Raw genomic sequence first — 16,653 nt, 5'->3', positions numbered from 1 at the left:
CTTCAAGCTGGCTGTAGTTAAACCTTTACTCAAAAAGCCATCTCTAGACCCAGCAGTCTTAGCTAATTATAGGCCAATCTCCAACCTTCCTTTCATATCAAACATCCTTGAAAGAGTAGTTGTCAAACAGCTAACAGATCATCTGCAGAGGCTTATTTGAAGAGTTTCAGTCAGGTTTCAGAGCTCATCACAGCACAGAAACAGCTTCAGTGAAGGTTACAAATGATCTTCTTATGGCCTCTGACAGTGGACTCATCTCTGTGCTTGTCCTGCTAGACCTCAGTGCAGTGTTCGATACTGTTGACCATAATATCCTATTAGAGCGATTAGAACATGCTGTAGGTATTACAGGTACTGCGCTGCAGTGATTTGTATCATATCTATCTAATAGACTCCAATTTGTGCATGTAAATGGAGAGTCCTCTTCACACACTGAGGTCAATTATGGAGTTCCACAGGGTTCAGTGCTAGGACCAATTCTGTTTACATTATACATGCTTCCCCTAGGCAGCATCATTAAAAGACATATGTCTGTGAAGGTTCTCAGTCATCCAGGTCATCGTAGTCAAAGGAGCTTGCAAAGAAAAGCGTCTGGACTTCTTTAAGTTACTTGAAGACGTTTCACCTCTCATCCGAGAAGCTTCTTCAGTTCTAAGGTCAAATGGTGGAGAGTCCCAGATATAAACCTAGTGGGAGTTTCCCCCCACAGAGGGACAAAATGACCCCCTGATGATCCTCTAATCACCTGAGCCAAGGTGTGAAACTGGGTGTGGGTCCCAATCAGCCAGAGTTTCGGGTGTGTTCATTGTGAAAACTGGCCCCACCTTATCATGTGATTTCCTGAGGTCAGATGGCCCAGGATGTGAGTGGGCGTTAAGGCGTCTGGGAAGGGATCTCAAAACTGGATTATAGATGGCAGAGAGTTGGTGTCGTAAACCCCGCCTCTGTTCAAAGATGGTCGCTCACAGTGGACATAGATGCTTCTTTCACTCCTCTTTCAAACCATCTGTCCTCTCTGTCCAAAATGTGAACATTGGCATCCTCGAAAGAGTGTCCTTTATCCTTAAGATGCAGATGGACTGCTGAGTCTTGTCCTGTGGAGGTGGCTCTTCTATGTTGTGCCATGCGCTTGTGAAGTGGCTGTTTGGTCTCTCCAATGTAGAGGTCTGGGCATCCCTCGCTGCACTGTACAGCATACACCACATTGTTAAGTCTGTGTTTTGGCGTTTTATCTTTTGGGTGAACCAGTTTTTGTCTGAGCGTGTTGCTAGGTCTGAAATGCACTGGGATGTCATGCTTGGAGAAAACTCTCCAAGCATGACATCTGATACACCGGCTACATAGGGGATGACAATGTTGTTGCGTCTGTCCTTCTTATCCTCCCTCGCTGGTGTCTGGTCTTCTTTTCTGTGCCTCTTTGCTGACTTTACAGTGTACAGTGCAGCGAGGAATGCCCAGACCTCTACATTGGAGAGACCAAACAGCCACTTCACAAGCTTATTATTATTGTACTCGGCCCTGAAAATCTTAGAAATATGGTTTCTAACCAGACTCTTACCCTGGATGGCATTACCTTGGCCTCCAGTAATGCTGTGAGGAACCTTGGAGTCATTTTTGACCAGGACATGTCCTTCAACGCACATATTAAACAAATATGTAAGACTGCTTTCTTCCATGTGTGCAACATCTCTAAAGTTAGAAATATCCTGTCTCAGAGTGACGCTGAAAAAGTAGTTCATGCATTTATTACTTCCAGGCTGGACGACTGTAATTCATTATTATCAGGATGTCCAAAAAACTCACTGAAAAGCCTTCAGCTAATCCAAAATGCTGCAGCAAGAGTCCTGACAGGGACTAGAAAGAGAGAGCATATTTCTCCTGTTTTGGCTTCCCTTCATTGGCTTCCTGTTAAATCCAGAATTGAATTCAAAATCCTGCTCCTCACATACAAGGTCTTAAATAATCAGGCCCCATCTTATCTTAATGACCTTGTAGTACCATATCACCCTATTAGAGCACTTTGCTCTCGCACTGCAGGCTTACTTGTTATTCATAGAGTATTTAAAAGTAGAATGGGACGGAGAGCCTTCAGTTTTCAGGCCCCTCTTCTGTGGAACCAGCTTCCAGTTTGGATTCGGGAGACAGATACTATCTCTAGGGAGTTTTACCTTCCCGCTGTCGCCAAAGTGCTTGCTCATAGGGGGTCATATGATTGTTGGGTTTTTCTCTCTATCTTTTATTATAGGCTATACTTTACAAATAAAGCGCCTGGAGGCAACTTTTGTTGTGAATTGGCACTATATAAATAAAATTGAATTGAATTAAATTGAACTTTACTGTGAAAATCTGCCTCCACTGCCATCCTCTGGTTGGCTACCCACATTAATCCTGAATTGACTGACGCAGAGCATTACTGGATGGAAGAAGCTTCTTATTAACAGTAAATCGGTGTGTGTACAGTTCACTCAGCAGGAATAATTATTGTGACACTTTTAACTCTGCTGATCCTCTTTGAATCATGGGTCAGCTGAAAATTTTCAAATGTTGTTCACATATGTTGGACTGAGTGAAACTTCCAGTCACAGTGAATCTGTGTCACAACAAATGCATCGTGTGTGCTTCATGGCTCCATCTAGTGGACTGATATTAGAAGTAGCGCAGCGGAGGTTCCGGTGAATATGGTAGGCTAGAAGACGTGCTTTCACTGTGCTCCCGCTCCCACCTGTACTTATCACAGTGTAATGCGCACTACTGTCTATATTTTTACCTAAACTAGTGACTGAGAGCTTTGGGAATACTCAGCAGTCCTAAATACGCTTTTTGGAAGTTAAATAATGTCGAAGCAGACGAAGATACAATCTCGAAAGACCACGGCCGTCGTGATGAACAATGCTAGCCAAACTGACATGCTAGTAGCAATGGGCGACCAGCCCTCGCCCCCGGTGGACACCGCAACTCTCGTCCGTGAGGTGACCGATAGCATCAGTGAGGTAATTGACCAAAAACTGTCTGCACTGTCGGGGACACTGGAGAAAATTTCGTCCTCGCTGGAAAACGTCTCCAAACGCGTCACGGAGGCAGAGCAGAGAATCTCAGATATGGAAGATGGGGTGACTGACCTCGCGGGGAGGCTGGCTGAAGCGGAGGGGAGGATTAAGGTTATGGCAAAAGGTTTGGACGACTTAGAGAACCGCAGCAGGCGCGACAATATTCGCATCATTAACCTGAAAGAAGGTGCGGAGGGTGAGAGCCCTACTCAGTTTTTCGAGGCTTGGCTGCCTGCCACACTCGGGCTGAGACACAGCTCCGCGGGTAAAGCCCGCATTAAAGTTGACCGCGCACACCGGGGCCTCGGCCCGCGGGGTGCTCACCCCAGGCCGGTGATCATCAAGCTCCACAACTCCGGAGATAAACAGCGGATTATGGCTGCAGTGAAAGCGGCCCCCGAACTCCACCACGACGGGCAGCGGATCTTCATACATCAGGATTTCTCCTACGCGATCCGTGAGAAACGACGGGGATTTAATGCTTCTTGCCGTGCCTTAATCGACAAGGGCATCCGCTTTAGGATGCGCTATCCAGCGACGCTTGTGCTGACTTACAATGGCAATGAGCACAAGTTTGAATCGCCTAAAGATGCACAAAGTTTCATCAATGCGCTGGATTAATAGATGCTTGCCCCGTACAAACTGTGGCACTGCCGGACTTAACTGGGACCGTGTCATTGGACGCCTGAGTCCGCAGCGTTTAACGCAGTTTGAGGAGGCAGAGACGGTTTAACGGGGAAAATAGCCTAATTGTTTACTCAGTCTCTAATTTTGATTCACAACTGACAGTAACCCGATTCCATTCAGGTTTGGGGAGCGGGGGCGGGGTTTTGCTTTGTTTTTTTTTTTCTCTTTTTCTTGTCTTCTCTCTCCTTCTCTCCCGTGGAGTGAAACTTCTTTTGGCTGCACTGGGCTTGTGACACCACCCGGTGGGTGGCATTTTCATTTTTGTTTGTTTCTTGTTTGTCTGTTTTTAGTCCGTGATACCTTGACGTTTATCTTAATTCTGTTATTGTATGCAATTTGTTGTGTGGGTGAAGGTTCCTTTGCCATCTTTTTGTGATGGTTTTGTTCATGTCAGCACGGCCGGTTCAGGCCATGGGTTAAGTCTTTCACATGTCTTTTATTATGATGGCTCTTTCTGTTTGCCTTGGGTTGACGATTCTTGTCCAATGATAGATTACTTTTGCAATGAGTAACACTAAAATTATTACTCTTAATGTCAAGGGAATTAACCACGTCATTAAGAGGCGCAAGATAATTTCCTTACTCAAAAAAGATAGAGTGCAGATTGCATTACTGCAAGAGACTCACCTCACAGATTCCGAACACCTAAAACTCAAACGTGATTGGGTGGGACAAATTTATTATTCCTCCTTTAACTCTAAAAGTAGAGGCGTCGCAATATTGGTCCATAAAAATCTACCATTCACGCTACATACTATTGTAAGGGATACGGACGGACGATTTATTTTGATTACTGGGCTTCTATATGGGGAATTAATTCTATTGGGAAGTGTTTATGCACCAAATACTTTTGATAGATCGTTCTATTCAAATTTTCTGGCAAAAACCTCCCCTGTGTGTCCGAACCACGTAATAATTGGTGGGGATTTTAACTGTGGCTTGAATCCTGAAACTGATTATAATCCACCAAAATCTCAACCATCTTCAAAAATGGCAAAGGCTACAACGGACCTCTGTTCAGATCTTGGTCTCTTTGATGCTTGGAGAGTTTGTAATCCACATGTGAAGGACTTCACATTTTTCTCACGCCCCCATTTTTCCTTTTCCAGAATTGACTACATGTTTGTTTCTGGATCTGTCCTTGACAGAACTCGGGGCTGTTTGATCCGCACATGTGCGCTTTCGGACCACTCATCAGTTTCAATGGAGCTATCACCACCTTATTATGACCCTTCGTCTAGACATTGGCGGCTAAACCCAGCTCTCCTTAGTGACCCTAAATTTGTAAAGTATTTAGAAGATCAGTGGGAACTCTATCTTTCTACAAATGACTTACCGGGGGTTAGTGCTTCTACTCTATGGGAGGCGGGTAAGGCATTTCTCAGGGGCTCCGTTATCTCTTTTACCTCGGCAAAAAAGAGGAGCAACTTAGCCAAACAATTAGTGCTTGAACGCGATATCACTGACTTGGAGAGGGAGTTTAAGAAATCCTCGTCTATTTCTGTGCTTCGGAAGTTGGATGCAGCTAGATCGGCCCTGGACCAACTGTTAACTCAGAAAGCGGAAACTGCAATATTCTATGCGAAGCATAAATTATTTGAATCAGGCAACAAACCTGGACGCTTGCTCGCCCGACTTGCCCAAGGGAAACGGGGCTCTTATGCAATACCCTCTCTAAAAGATAAGGCAGGTGTCTTACAGTTTGAGGCTAAACTTATCAGCAAAATAATGAAAGAGTTCTATCAAGACTTATATTCCCCTGAGTGTCAAAATACTGTAGACGCCAGGAAACTGTTTCTTGACACTGTTAACCTCCCTATACTGTCAGAGGAAAGTCGATTGGATCTTTGCAGCCCTATCAGGGTGCAGGAGGTCTTGGATGCAATTAAATCCTTACAGAGCGGGAAGGCTCCGGGACCTGATGGGTTTGGGCCAGAGTTTTATAAAAAAATGGCCAAACATGTGGCGGGTCCTTTGTTGGGAATGTATACAGAATCTCTTGAGAGGGGCGTGCTTCCACCCACCCTAAACCTTGCCCATATATCCCTGATCTTAAAGAAGGATAAACCCGCGGATCTGTGTACATCCTACAGACCTATAAGTCTACTTAGTGTGGATTGTAAGATTCTGTCCAAAATTTTATCCAGACGTTTAGAGGAGGTTCTGCCGGTTCTGATAAAGCCTGACCAGACGGGATTCGTCAAGAATAGATACTCCCGCTCCAATGTCCACCGACTCATAAATGTTGCGCAGTTCTCTCAGAACACCAATTATAGGGCTCTTGCGATCTCTTTGGATGCTGAGAAAGCATTTGATCGGGTGGAGTGGGAATATCTATTTGATGTTTTGGACAGGTTTGGTTTGGGATCTGAATTTGTCAAGTGGGTCAAACTGCTGTATGGGGCCCCAGCTGCAAGGGTCTTGGTTAATGGCTCGGTCTCGGATGTCTTCCCACTGGGTAGGGGAACGCGGCAAGGATGCCCCCTCTCTCCCCTGTTGTTTGCACTTGCTTTGGAGCCACTGGCAGAGGCTATAAGAACTGATCCTGAGATCTGTGGGGTGACCTTGTCGAATACTGAATACAGGATTTCCCTTTATGCAGATGACGTGTTGCTCTTTCTCACTAAGCCAGAAACTTCTATTCCTGCACTGACACATATCATCAACCAATTTGGCCTCTTCTCAGGGTATAAGATAAATTATGATAAATCTGAAGCTTTGCCACTGGGTGACGGGGGGAGGTGGGACGCTCCTCCTAATTTCCCTTTCAGGTGGTCGACCACGGGTTTCACATATTTAGGTATCAGGGTGTCCGCAGACACAGCGGAGTTGTACAAGTTGAACTTCAAGCCGATTGTGGCCTCAATCAAGAATGACCTCAATAGGTGGTTTGACCTCCCCCTGTCTTGGACGGGTAGAATAAGTTTAATCAAGATGAATGTGCTACCCAGAATATTATACCCCATTCAAATGTTGCCTCTCAGGATCAACAGAAAAACATTCATAGAGATTGAGGGATGTCTTTCTAAATTCATATGGCGTGGGAAGAAATCTAGACTAAAGATACAGATTTTACAACTGCCCACGGATGAGGGGGGTCAGGCACTGCCTAACTTTTTATATTACTACTGGGCTTGCCATGCACAAATAATCTCAGGGTGGTTACATTCCTTCCTTCACCGGGGCGAACCATCGGTAGATGCCTGGTGCTGTGACCCTCTCTCACCTCTTAGTCTCTTATCCACTGACCTGGCGGACCTCCCTCTTGGTGTCAGAACTAACTCCGTCTTGATGCCCACTTTAAAGGTTTGGCGTGATATTACTGCCCACGTCGGAAGAAGAGGTTTCTCTAGTGCACTGCAGCCTCTAACTAGGAATAAAGCTTTCCCCCCGGGTATTGGCATTAATATATTTGATGATTGGTATTCCAAAGGTATAAGATTTATTTGTGATCTGTTCGAAAGGGGTAGTTTTATGGCCTTTAATCAAGTTCAAGTTAAGTATAATTTACCACAGAAACACTTCTTTGGATTCCTGCAAGTAAGGCATTATGTGAACTCCCTTAAATTTCCAGCCAATCAACCAGTTTTGAACCCTGTTGAAAGCTTTCTTCTCAAAGTTAACGAGGAAATGACTACAAAAAAGAAATTTATTTCTCTTTGTTATGGGAAATTGTTGTCTTTGAACTTTATAACCACTGATAAGGCCAGGGTTCGGTGGGAAACCGATCTCGAAGCTCAGGTTGGTGCGGAAGCATGGTCCAAAACTTTCAGATCTGCCATGAAATTGTTTCCCTGTAACAGACTAAAGGAAAGCCAGTACAGAATCTTACATAGACTACAGCGTACGCCGGAGTTCCTAAATAAAATTCACCCTCAGATTTCTGCTCTTTGTGTGAAGTGCAATACGGCTGTAGGGACCTATTACCACTGCATATGGCAATGTCCTTTAATTACTAGATTTTGGAAGAATATTGCTATAGAGCTTTGCTCTATTTTCCACCGAACGATCCCACTGAACCCTATGCTGTTCGTTCTGGGTCTATCTATAGAAGGGCTCTCTCTGTCTTCTGTACAGATGCTTTTGTTAAGTAAACTTTTACATTTGGCGAGGCGATGTGTACTGTTTCAATGGATTCAGAGACGGCCTCCTACTGTTACACAGTGGTACAGAGAACTGCTCAGGGTGCTGCCGATGGAGCGCCTCAGTGCCATCATAAAGGGCAATTGTAATGCATTCTGTAGCATATGGCAGCCTCTGCTTGATCACCTACCTCATGACCTTACTGTGCTATTACATAAAGGGGACTCGCAGTTTGTTTTTAAACACACTGATTAATGTCTGTGTTTCCCCCCCCCCTTTTTTTTATTTATTTATTTATTTTATTTATTGTTTCCCTTGACTTCGAATGTGAAACGCTTTACATATTTTGTCCCAGGCGTGTGTACTGGTAACTCATATACCTGCATTTGCTTTATCTTTTTTTTTTTTTTTTTTTTTTTTTTTGTGCTTGGCTGTGCTGACTTGTTGCTGTTCGTGTTGTTCTGACAAAATCAATAAATCATCGTTTCAAAAAAAAAAGAAGTAGCGCAGCTGATGGCAGCTTACTCTGCCTCACACTGCTGTCTGACTGCATTCAGCTGACACTGAGATGAACCAGCTGATACTTGGACAGCACACGATGGAAAGGAGGATTTTAGTTGATGTGCACATGAATGATTTTTGTTTCTTCTGCAGGTGAAGGTAGAAAGTGTGTGTGAATTGAGCAGCATGGATCAGTGTGAGGACAGAGAGGAGGGAGCCCCTCCCTCTAAAAGCACTCTGTGTGGGGAACATGAGAGCCAGACCAAAGCTCAGAGGTGAGATGACCATCTCTAACTGTCCATGACTCTTCTCCATGTCACAGCTCAGCACTCACATCACTGCTCCATCATTATTCACAGGAACCAGCCTGGACCTCCACCCAGCTCTGTGTCCTTACAGAGTGACCGGTCTACATATCGTCCCATTGATTTTAAAAGCCAGCAGTTGTCTGCCGCAGAGAGGTGAGCTGTTAGTAACATGAATTCTTTGATTTAACTTATTGATGTTGTTGGTTATAAATTGCAAACATGTCATTCCGTCAATCCCATTCAAACTGTCTCTTTAAAACAAGCGTTTGGTTTCTAAACAACTGAAACTCCACTCCAGCAAACAGGAAGTGAAACACGTAAAAACATTTTACTCTGACATGATATATAGCAGAAAGTAACACACTCAAAAACGTGTGGTTGCCTCTATCTACCTAAAGAGAGGGAGAGGATATATATAATAGCTATAGATATAAATAAATAAATAAATAAATAAAATGAGCAAGCTGCAGAGACTTGTTAATATTGGAAATGGTAACAACATAGAGGAGTTGGCTGATATCCAGAAATCCTACCATTGGCTGGACAAAGCTGGACTGAAAGACATCACACCAGGCAAGACCCCAGGTGCCGGCTGTGTAAAGGTGCCCCTGAGACAATCCAGCATATAACAGCAGGGTGCAAGATGCATCAAGTGGCCGGCATAGTATACAGAATATATATATATATATATATATCTATATATATATATATATATATATATATATATATATATATATAAAAAACCACCCAGCACGCCCCTGCGGGCGGTTTATCCTTCAAGCTTGGGTCCTCTACCAGAGGCCTGGGAGCTTGAGGGTCCTGCGCAGTATCTTAGCTGTTCCCAGGACTGCGCTCTTCTGGACAGAGATCTCCGATGTTATTCCCGGGATCTGCTGGAGCCACTCGCCTAGCTTGGGAGTCACCGCACCTAGTGCTCCGATTACCACGGGGACCACCGTCACCTTCATCCTCCACATCCTCTCGAGCTCTTCTCTGAGCCCTTGGTATTTCTCCAGCTTCTCGTGTTCCTTCTTCCTGATATTGCTGTCATTCGGAACCGCTACATCGATCACTACGGCCGTCTTCTCATGTTTATCTCAAGTTCAAGTTCAAGTTCAACTTTATTGTCACTTCAACCATATACAGTTTAAAAATACACAGTGAGGCGAAACAAGGTTCCTCCAGGAACCAATCTACCACCATTATGTTGGTTAGCCACCACCATTTTGTCCGTCTGTATCTGGAAGTCCCACAGGATCTTAGCTCGGTCATTCTCCACCACCCTTGGGGGCATCTCCCATTTTGACCTCGGCACTTCCAGGCCATATTCGGCACAGATGTTTCTGTACACTATGCCGGCCACTCGGTTATGGCTTTCCATGTATGCCCTGCCTGCTAGCATCTTGCACCCTGCTGTTATGTGCTGGATTGTCTCTGGGGCATCTTTACACAGCCTGCACCTGGGGTCTTGCCTGGTGTGATAGACCCCAGCCTCAATGGATCTTGTACTCAGAGCTTGTTCTTGTGCTGCCATGATTAGTGCCTCTGTGCTGTCTTTCAGTCCAGCTTTGTCCAGCCAGACCCTGTTCAGGGAGGTCGCTGTGGTCTGCCCTCAGATCCACTTTCTGCAACTCCGTTAGTTGGCTAACCTCCCTCCGTGCTACTTTGATCTTGCCCTCTAGCCTCCTTCTCCATGGAGGGTACTGCCCCTTGTGGCTGTTCAACTTGTAGCCAAGCAACTCACTGATCACTGCTACCGTATTGTAGATGAGCTTGTTAGTGTCGGTAATCGTGGTTGTAGGTATTGTCCGTAGTGCTGCATTAACATCATCTAGCAGACCTTCTGAGGGTACTTCACGTAATCTTGGTAACCGGCTACGGGGGATCCAGGTTTCAAGCTTGGCCATGATCCTATTTTTCAGGTCAGTTCCTCTCGCACTCAACGATCCTTCTCCTATCGCACTTGGGGCTATGTACCCAATCTCGGGTGGGGGTGATGATATCTCCCCCCTGACCTGGCGTCCTGACTCCTCCTTGCCGTAGCATTTGTGTTGTACCTCGTCAATCTCTAGCTGTGAGAGCAGTCCCTTCTTTCGAATGTTGGAACACTGAGCTACTAGTTGTTTCGCCGTCATTGTGGATGTTGGGTATCGAAGAATCCATAGGTCCCTCATCCTATTCATGAGGGTGAGGGACTCACCCCTTCCGCCGGGGTTACTTGCGTAGTAGCATTCCAACAACGCCCTGTTTTTGTCTCTTGCCCACCGATGCCTTCTTGTTCCAGTAGCCCACTTTTCGTCAGGGTGCCCTGGTTCCTCAACACCTGACGCGGACCTTGTTGATCCGGGCGACGTCCGAGCTGGCATGCCTTCATATTTATGTCTCGCTCATGTCTGCGGTTGGCTTGCTTAGCATAGGGGGTCTAGCCTTATGACCCTTACTGGATACAGATGCCCCAGGCAGGAATCGAACTTGCGATCCTCTGTTCCAAAGGCGTGTAGTCTAACCATGCAGCAGGCTGCATTTCACGCTGTAAGGTTTTGCTGTATTTAATTCTTCATGACTCCTCCACAGAGAGGGCCAACAGAGCTCATCAGAGATTCCCAGTAGTCAGCGTCAAACACAACTGGACATATTTCAGGTATGTACATGTACAACATCTACTTTTACATAAATTTTGTTCACAGCTATCTCCATGCTGGGTTCTGGCTCAGAAGGTAGAGCTTTCTGTTGAACAGAATTTTGTGGTCAGATTTGTGTCTCCACTAAACTGCAAATATATCAGCAAATCTCAAGCATGTCTCAGTATTTCAGAAAGAAAAGCAAACCATACGCTTTGGCAGATGGGCAGGCCCAAAAAAATAAATAAAATGGAATAAAATTCCATTTTATTTAGAAGCGCCTTTCAAGATCGAATACACATTACAAGCAATTAGGTAACAAAATTACAGTATGGCCAATAACACTTGAAATGTCACAGTCCTGGGTCTGTGTCCCAGCGTTTTCTATTTTTTATTGTTAATCTTTGATTTCTTGATGTCTTTGTTTGTTCCTAGGTTTTGGTTCTGTGGTTATATAAAGTCCCTTGAGGCGACTTTTGGTTTAATTTCGCACTATATAAATAAAATTTAATTGAATTGTCAGTATTGGGCCTGTGTTTTCCATGTGTCCCTTTTAGTTCTGTGTCTAATCTGTGTCTTGTGAATTGTTTCTTGTTTCCTGTTTTACTTTGACAGTTCATGTCTGATGTCAGTGTAATCAGTTTTGCTTCCCCTGTGTCATCTTGTCAATTACTCCCAGCTGTGTTCCCCACCTGTTTGTAATCTCCCTGTGTTCTTCTGTTTGTATTTAAGTCATGTCTACTCGTGTATTAGTTGCTGCTCGTTTTTCTGAGGATCATGAGTATGGGAAGTATGGTGTGGGAGTAAAACCTACATGCTGTAATTGGGAGGGGAAAACAGTGTTGCTTTCTGGGGATGTGAAGTATTGAGGCAGCAGACAGTTATTCTTTTTTTTTTTTTTTCTTTTTGCGCCTGTCACGTTTGGTGCTTTTGCCATCAGAATTATTGTCTAAAGGCGAGGAAAGATGCCCAACGGATTTCCTTGACCAAATTGACCATCCCAGTGTTGCCGTAATGGTCTATTTGATTCACCTTTTATTGTTTATTTTATTTATTTTTTTATTTTCACTTGCTAGGTATGGGACAGACTTGAATGAGGAAAAAGAAAAGGGAGAAAGGAAGAGGGGAAACAAACAGCGGAGAAGAGGGACGGGGATAAAGGGCAAAAAAACAAAAACCAACTAAATAAGCAGACAAAAAAATACATATATCAATCACCTGGATCACCTGTTGAGAAAGAAAAAGAAAACAAGCAGAAGAAAACGAGAACAATACAATAAACAACATCATGATGATATATTTGAATATAACAGTAAATACTAAATATTAAACATTATTGTGCAGCACACAGAACACAGTGTGCTTTGAGGTAGGAGCCAAAAAGGGTGTAGTTTGTGGGTGTGATCACCCGTGTGTACACCTGTGAGCATGGACACGCTTGTTTTTAAAAGGTTCCTTCATGTAATGATCTGCTAGAGGGTGTGGGGGGGGCCACAGCCCCGTCCTCCAGGGCATGAAGCAGGTATGGAGGAGATCAAAACTCCAGACATCCAGAGGCCCCCAGAACACAAGAGACCATGGAAGACTAACAGAGGGGCAGCCGCGCCACTGTCCCAGAAAGAGCTGAGGAGAGTCCCAGATGAGGGCTCACTCAGCAGCCGCGGCGCAGAAGCCAGGGGGGGGTTGCAGTGATGTGCCCGTGAGCTCCACCGTCAGCCAGCTGTGCCAGAGTGACCGAGCCCCAGGCCGAGAGGCCGAGGGCACCCCACCCCCGAAGTGGCCCAAGCGAGCCCCAGGCCCCGATAAACAGCCACCAAGGAGTGAGCCGGTGTGTACCTGGGCGCCCATTCCCGGACACAACGAACCACCAACGCACGGATGTCTGAGGGAGTCCGCCACTGGCAGGGGAAGTGGTGGTGGGGGGAGATAGGCCTCCAAACCTTGGAGGGCCTGAGATGTCCCCAGAGAGGTGGTGTCTGATACCCAACCTGACATATAGACACAGACATACAGGCACACACAGACACAAACATCCATTCCCACCCTCATGCTCTCATATGCACTTACTCCACACTCAACCAACGTGGAGACAGACATAAAGAGACGCTGTACACACGATCACACTCCCCAAGCGTACTCTAAGATCTGGGTCTAGGTACCCTTGCCCCTGGAGGGGGGAACTGCACCCAGACCCAGGTGGTGTTACCCTTTTCCCTGCGGTGGGGAGAGGCAGATCGCCCCGACTCCGCAGCAGCAGGGAGGCCCCACACTCCAGACCGCAGTCGGACGGCCAACTCCTCCTCCTAGCCCCCCCGCTCCAGCAGGCCGCAGAGAACGGGAGTGAGAGAAGACTCCAAACCTTCCTCCGCCCGCTCATATGTAGTGTTGATGCATGTGTGTTCTAAGGTGCAATTAAAACCCAGGAGGGCATGGAGCTACCTGCCAGAAAGCAGCAGGTAAGCGCATAGTCCCTCCTGCTAGCCCTCAATGTCTATGTGTATTTAAAATTGAGAGGTGGGCAACGATGCCAGGGGTGAGGTATACACCTTGATGGTCTTTTGGAGTCCGTGTATCGTGCCCACCCTCAAGATCCTATATGTATGTGTAATGAGAGTGTGAGTAATGTGAATGTCTAAGTTGTGGGATAAAATTGAGGCAGAGGCAGCCGGAAGGGGACAGGGGGGGGGGGGGGGGTAGCCTCCTCTGCACCCTGGTGACATACCCCTACTCCAAGGCCCTGCATGTGTGGGTGATTGTGGTGGAGCGGGAAGAGGGAGGCAGGCACCCCCATACACCGCAACCCGCCAGGGAAAGGGGGCCCAGGCCCATCTGGACCGGGGCCCAGAACAGCAGCGCCGCCCAGCCCCACAGAGCCTGGGACAGCCCACCTGACCCCACCACAGAGAAAACTGCTCCCACCCCCCCATCCACTCATCTTCCAGACTACATAAGACAATAGACACCCAGGCTGAGATCTTCCTCCACCTTTCCTGTATCTCCCCATCCTGCAGAGAGAGTTCCTGAAGAGAGGAAAGCTCCTGCAAGGTGTAACAACCTCCCCCACCAGTAGAAGAGCCCCCCAGGTGGCTTGATGCACTGGCAGCACCCTGCGCCAGGGTCAGGCCCCCATACACCCACCCGCCCACAACCCCAGCAATATACCAACCAGGACCCAAGCCCCCGAGGCCCGACCAGGGCTCCAGCCCAGAGACGGAGTGCCCCCAGAACCTCACGCCCGTCCCAGACCCACCCAGGGGCAGCCAGGTCAGTAACCCACAGCCATCAGCACAGACCCTCCCCTAGCCCCGCTGCACGCAGCCACGAGGAAACCGTCACCTAAGATCCAGCAGAGCCCCTAATAGGCTATGACCGCTACCCCGGGTTGAGCCCCCCAAGGAAGATGCTCCCGGGGAACCCCCCGGCGCCCTAAGCCTGTCCCTACCCCCACACCAATCACAACAGCGAAGGTGGGACCAAACTATGACCCCCCACCCCCACTAGGTGATGGAGCTGATCAAAGGAGCCCAGAGCAATTGATCTGATGTGGTGGCAGAGGCTGTATCAAGACTAATATAATCTAATAGATAATTTCTATATTGGTTAGAATTAAGATTATTTTTATTTTTCCAGTTCATGAGGACAGTTTTCTTGGCTATGCATAGGGCAGTGAAAACCATATGGGCTATATTCTTTTCTGAAGTGACATTATCTAAGCTGCCCAACAAACACACTAAGGGGGAAGTTGGAATGTTACATTTCAGACACTTTGATAAGTCTTCACATATCTCGCGCCAAAACTTCTGAACTGGTGGACAGAACCAAAGAGCGTGGATGTAATTGTCCGGTGAATTGGTTTGACAGTGTGAGCAGTTGTTGGTAGATGTGAAGCCCATCTTGAACATCCGATGACCTGTATAGTGCACTCTATGTAGTATTTTGTATTGAATTAATTGAAGACTGGGATTTCTAATTAGATGAAAGGTTTTTAAGCAAATCTGAGACCAGAAGTTTTTGTTTAAGTTAACTGATAAATCCGCTTCCCATTTTGCAATAGGAAGTGATATTGATTCATCTGTTTTAGAAAGCATTCTGTATATTTTGGATAGTAATTTGGGGGTTTTAAGAGTAAGAAATTGAACCTGTCACGGGTAATGGGAAAATACGGACTGAGTCACGGAGCTCTGGTTGCGAAGCACACAATGCGTTTATTTACAGTGCCCAAAAACAGTCTCAAAACACAAAGTGAAGTGCAAAGTCCAACAGTGATCTTCTCCAAACTCCCAATGGTGCGCAGGTGAGTTTCCAGTGATAATCAAAGTGTGTGTTCTCCTCCGATAGCTTAATCCCGCGGGCTCCTTCTCTCCAACCTCCTGCTCCGTATCCCTTCCTCCTACAAACGAGCGAAAACAACAGGTGAGAAGGCTAGCCGGCTAAAGCTAAGTTGCAAGTCACAAAACACTCTTTACTACCAAGCTTCAAGTACAATCCAGCGTCGACTGCCATCTGGACACACAGTTAAATACCTCAGACCACGACGAAGGATGATTAGTGACAGCTGGGTGGCAAATTAGGTGCAGGTGTGTCAGCCGCTGGGTGGAGGAGGAGGAGAGAGAGAGAGAAGCACACACACAAACACAGGCAGGTCGCCCGGGGAAGGACAGTCTGACCATGAGAGAACCACACTTGGTGGTGTTTGTAGTTCAACTTGACCCGGTTTAAATTTTTATTTTTTACTATGGATTTAATTTGTTGATATTCTAAAAATCTTTTCTTGTTGATCCCATATTGTGTAACTAGTCCGTCAAATGAAATAAATTCTGTTCCTTCTAGTATATGTTCTAAATATTTGATTCCTTTACCACTCCAATCTGAAAAGTTTATCATATTATTGTTTTGTAATATGTCAGGGTTGTTCCAGATAGGTGTACGTTTGCATGGGATTAATGAAGACTCCGTCAATTTTAGAAACTCCCACCATGCTGTCAGAGAAGAGCTGATGCTGACGCTTTTGAAGCATTCATGTCGTTGGATGTTTGAGCTGATAAATGGTAGATCTGAAATCTCTAGATTATTGCAAAGTGCTTGTTCTACATCTAGCCAAGGTTCATCTAAGAGGGTATGTTTTAGCCATCCTGAGATAAACTGAAGCCTGTTGGCTAAGAAGTAGTGCTGAAAGTTAGGTAGTTCTAATCCTCCTCTATCCTTGGTCTTTTGTAGTGTTTTTAAGCTTATACGTGGGGGTTTATTTTTCCAAAGGAATTTGGACATACATGAATCTAGAGATCTGAACCAATCTTGTGGCAGTTTAGTTGGGATCATTGAGAATAAATAATTTGGAGGACGGGGCTCTGGCCCCCCCACACTCCCTAGCAGATCGTTACATGGAGAAACCTTTGGAATACAAGC

General features: G+C 46.0%; 1 protein-coding gene across 1 annotated transcript in view; it reads left to right on the top strand.

Annotated features, from left to right (window-relative positions):
* The window catches only part of LOC146578111 (protein NLRC3-like), a 48,986-nt gene that overhangs the window by 5,673 nt on the left and 26,660 nt on the right, over positions 1 to 16,653 (top strand). The window contains exons 2-4 of the mRNA XM_085257671.1: positions 8,472 to 8,593; positions 8,678 to 8,779; positions 11,201 to 11,267. Of these exons, the coding sequence (XP_085113797.1) occupies positions 8,505 to 8,593; positions 8,678 to 8,779; positions 11,201 to 11,267 (258 nt within the window). The 5' untranslated portion in view covers positions 8,472 to 8,504. The remainder of the gene's footprint in view (positions 1 to 8,471; positions 8,594 to 8,677; positions 8,780 to 11,200; positions 11,268 to 16,653) is intronic.

The sequence above is a fragment of the Mchenga conophoros genome, linkage group LG3 (genome assembly GCF_057382185.1).
Source record: "Mchenga conophoros isolate Kocher_MC1m ecotype Shallow Benthic linkage group LG3, M_conophoros_male_GT1.1, whole genome shotgun sequence".
Lineage (NCBI taxonomy): Eukaryota > Metazoa > Chordata > Actinopteri > Cichliformes > Cichlidae > Mchenga > Mchenga conophoros.
The sequence above is the reverse complement of the archived record's forward strand: the minus strand, read 5'-3'. Positions and strand labels throughout refer to the sequence as shown.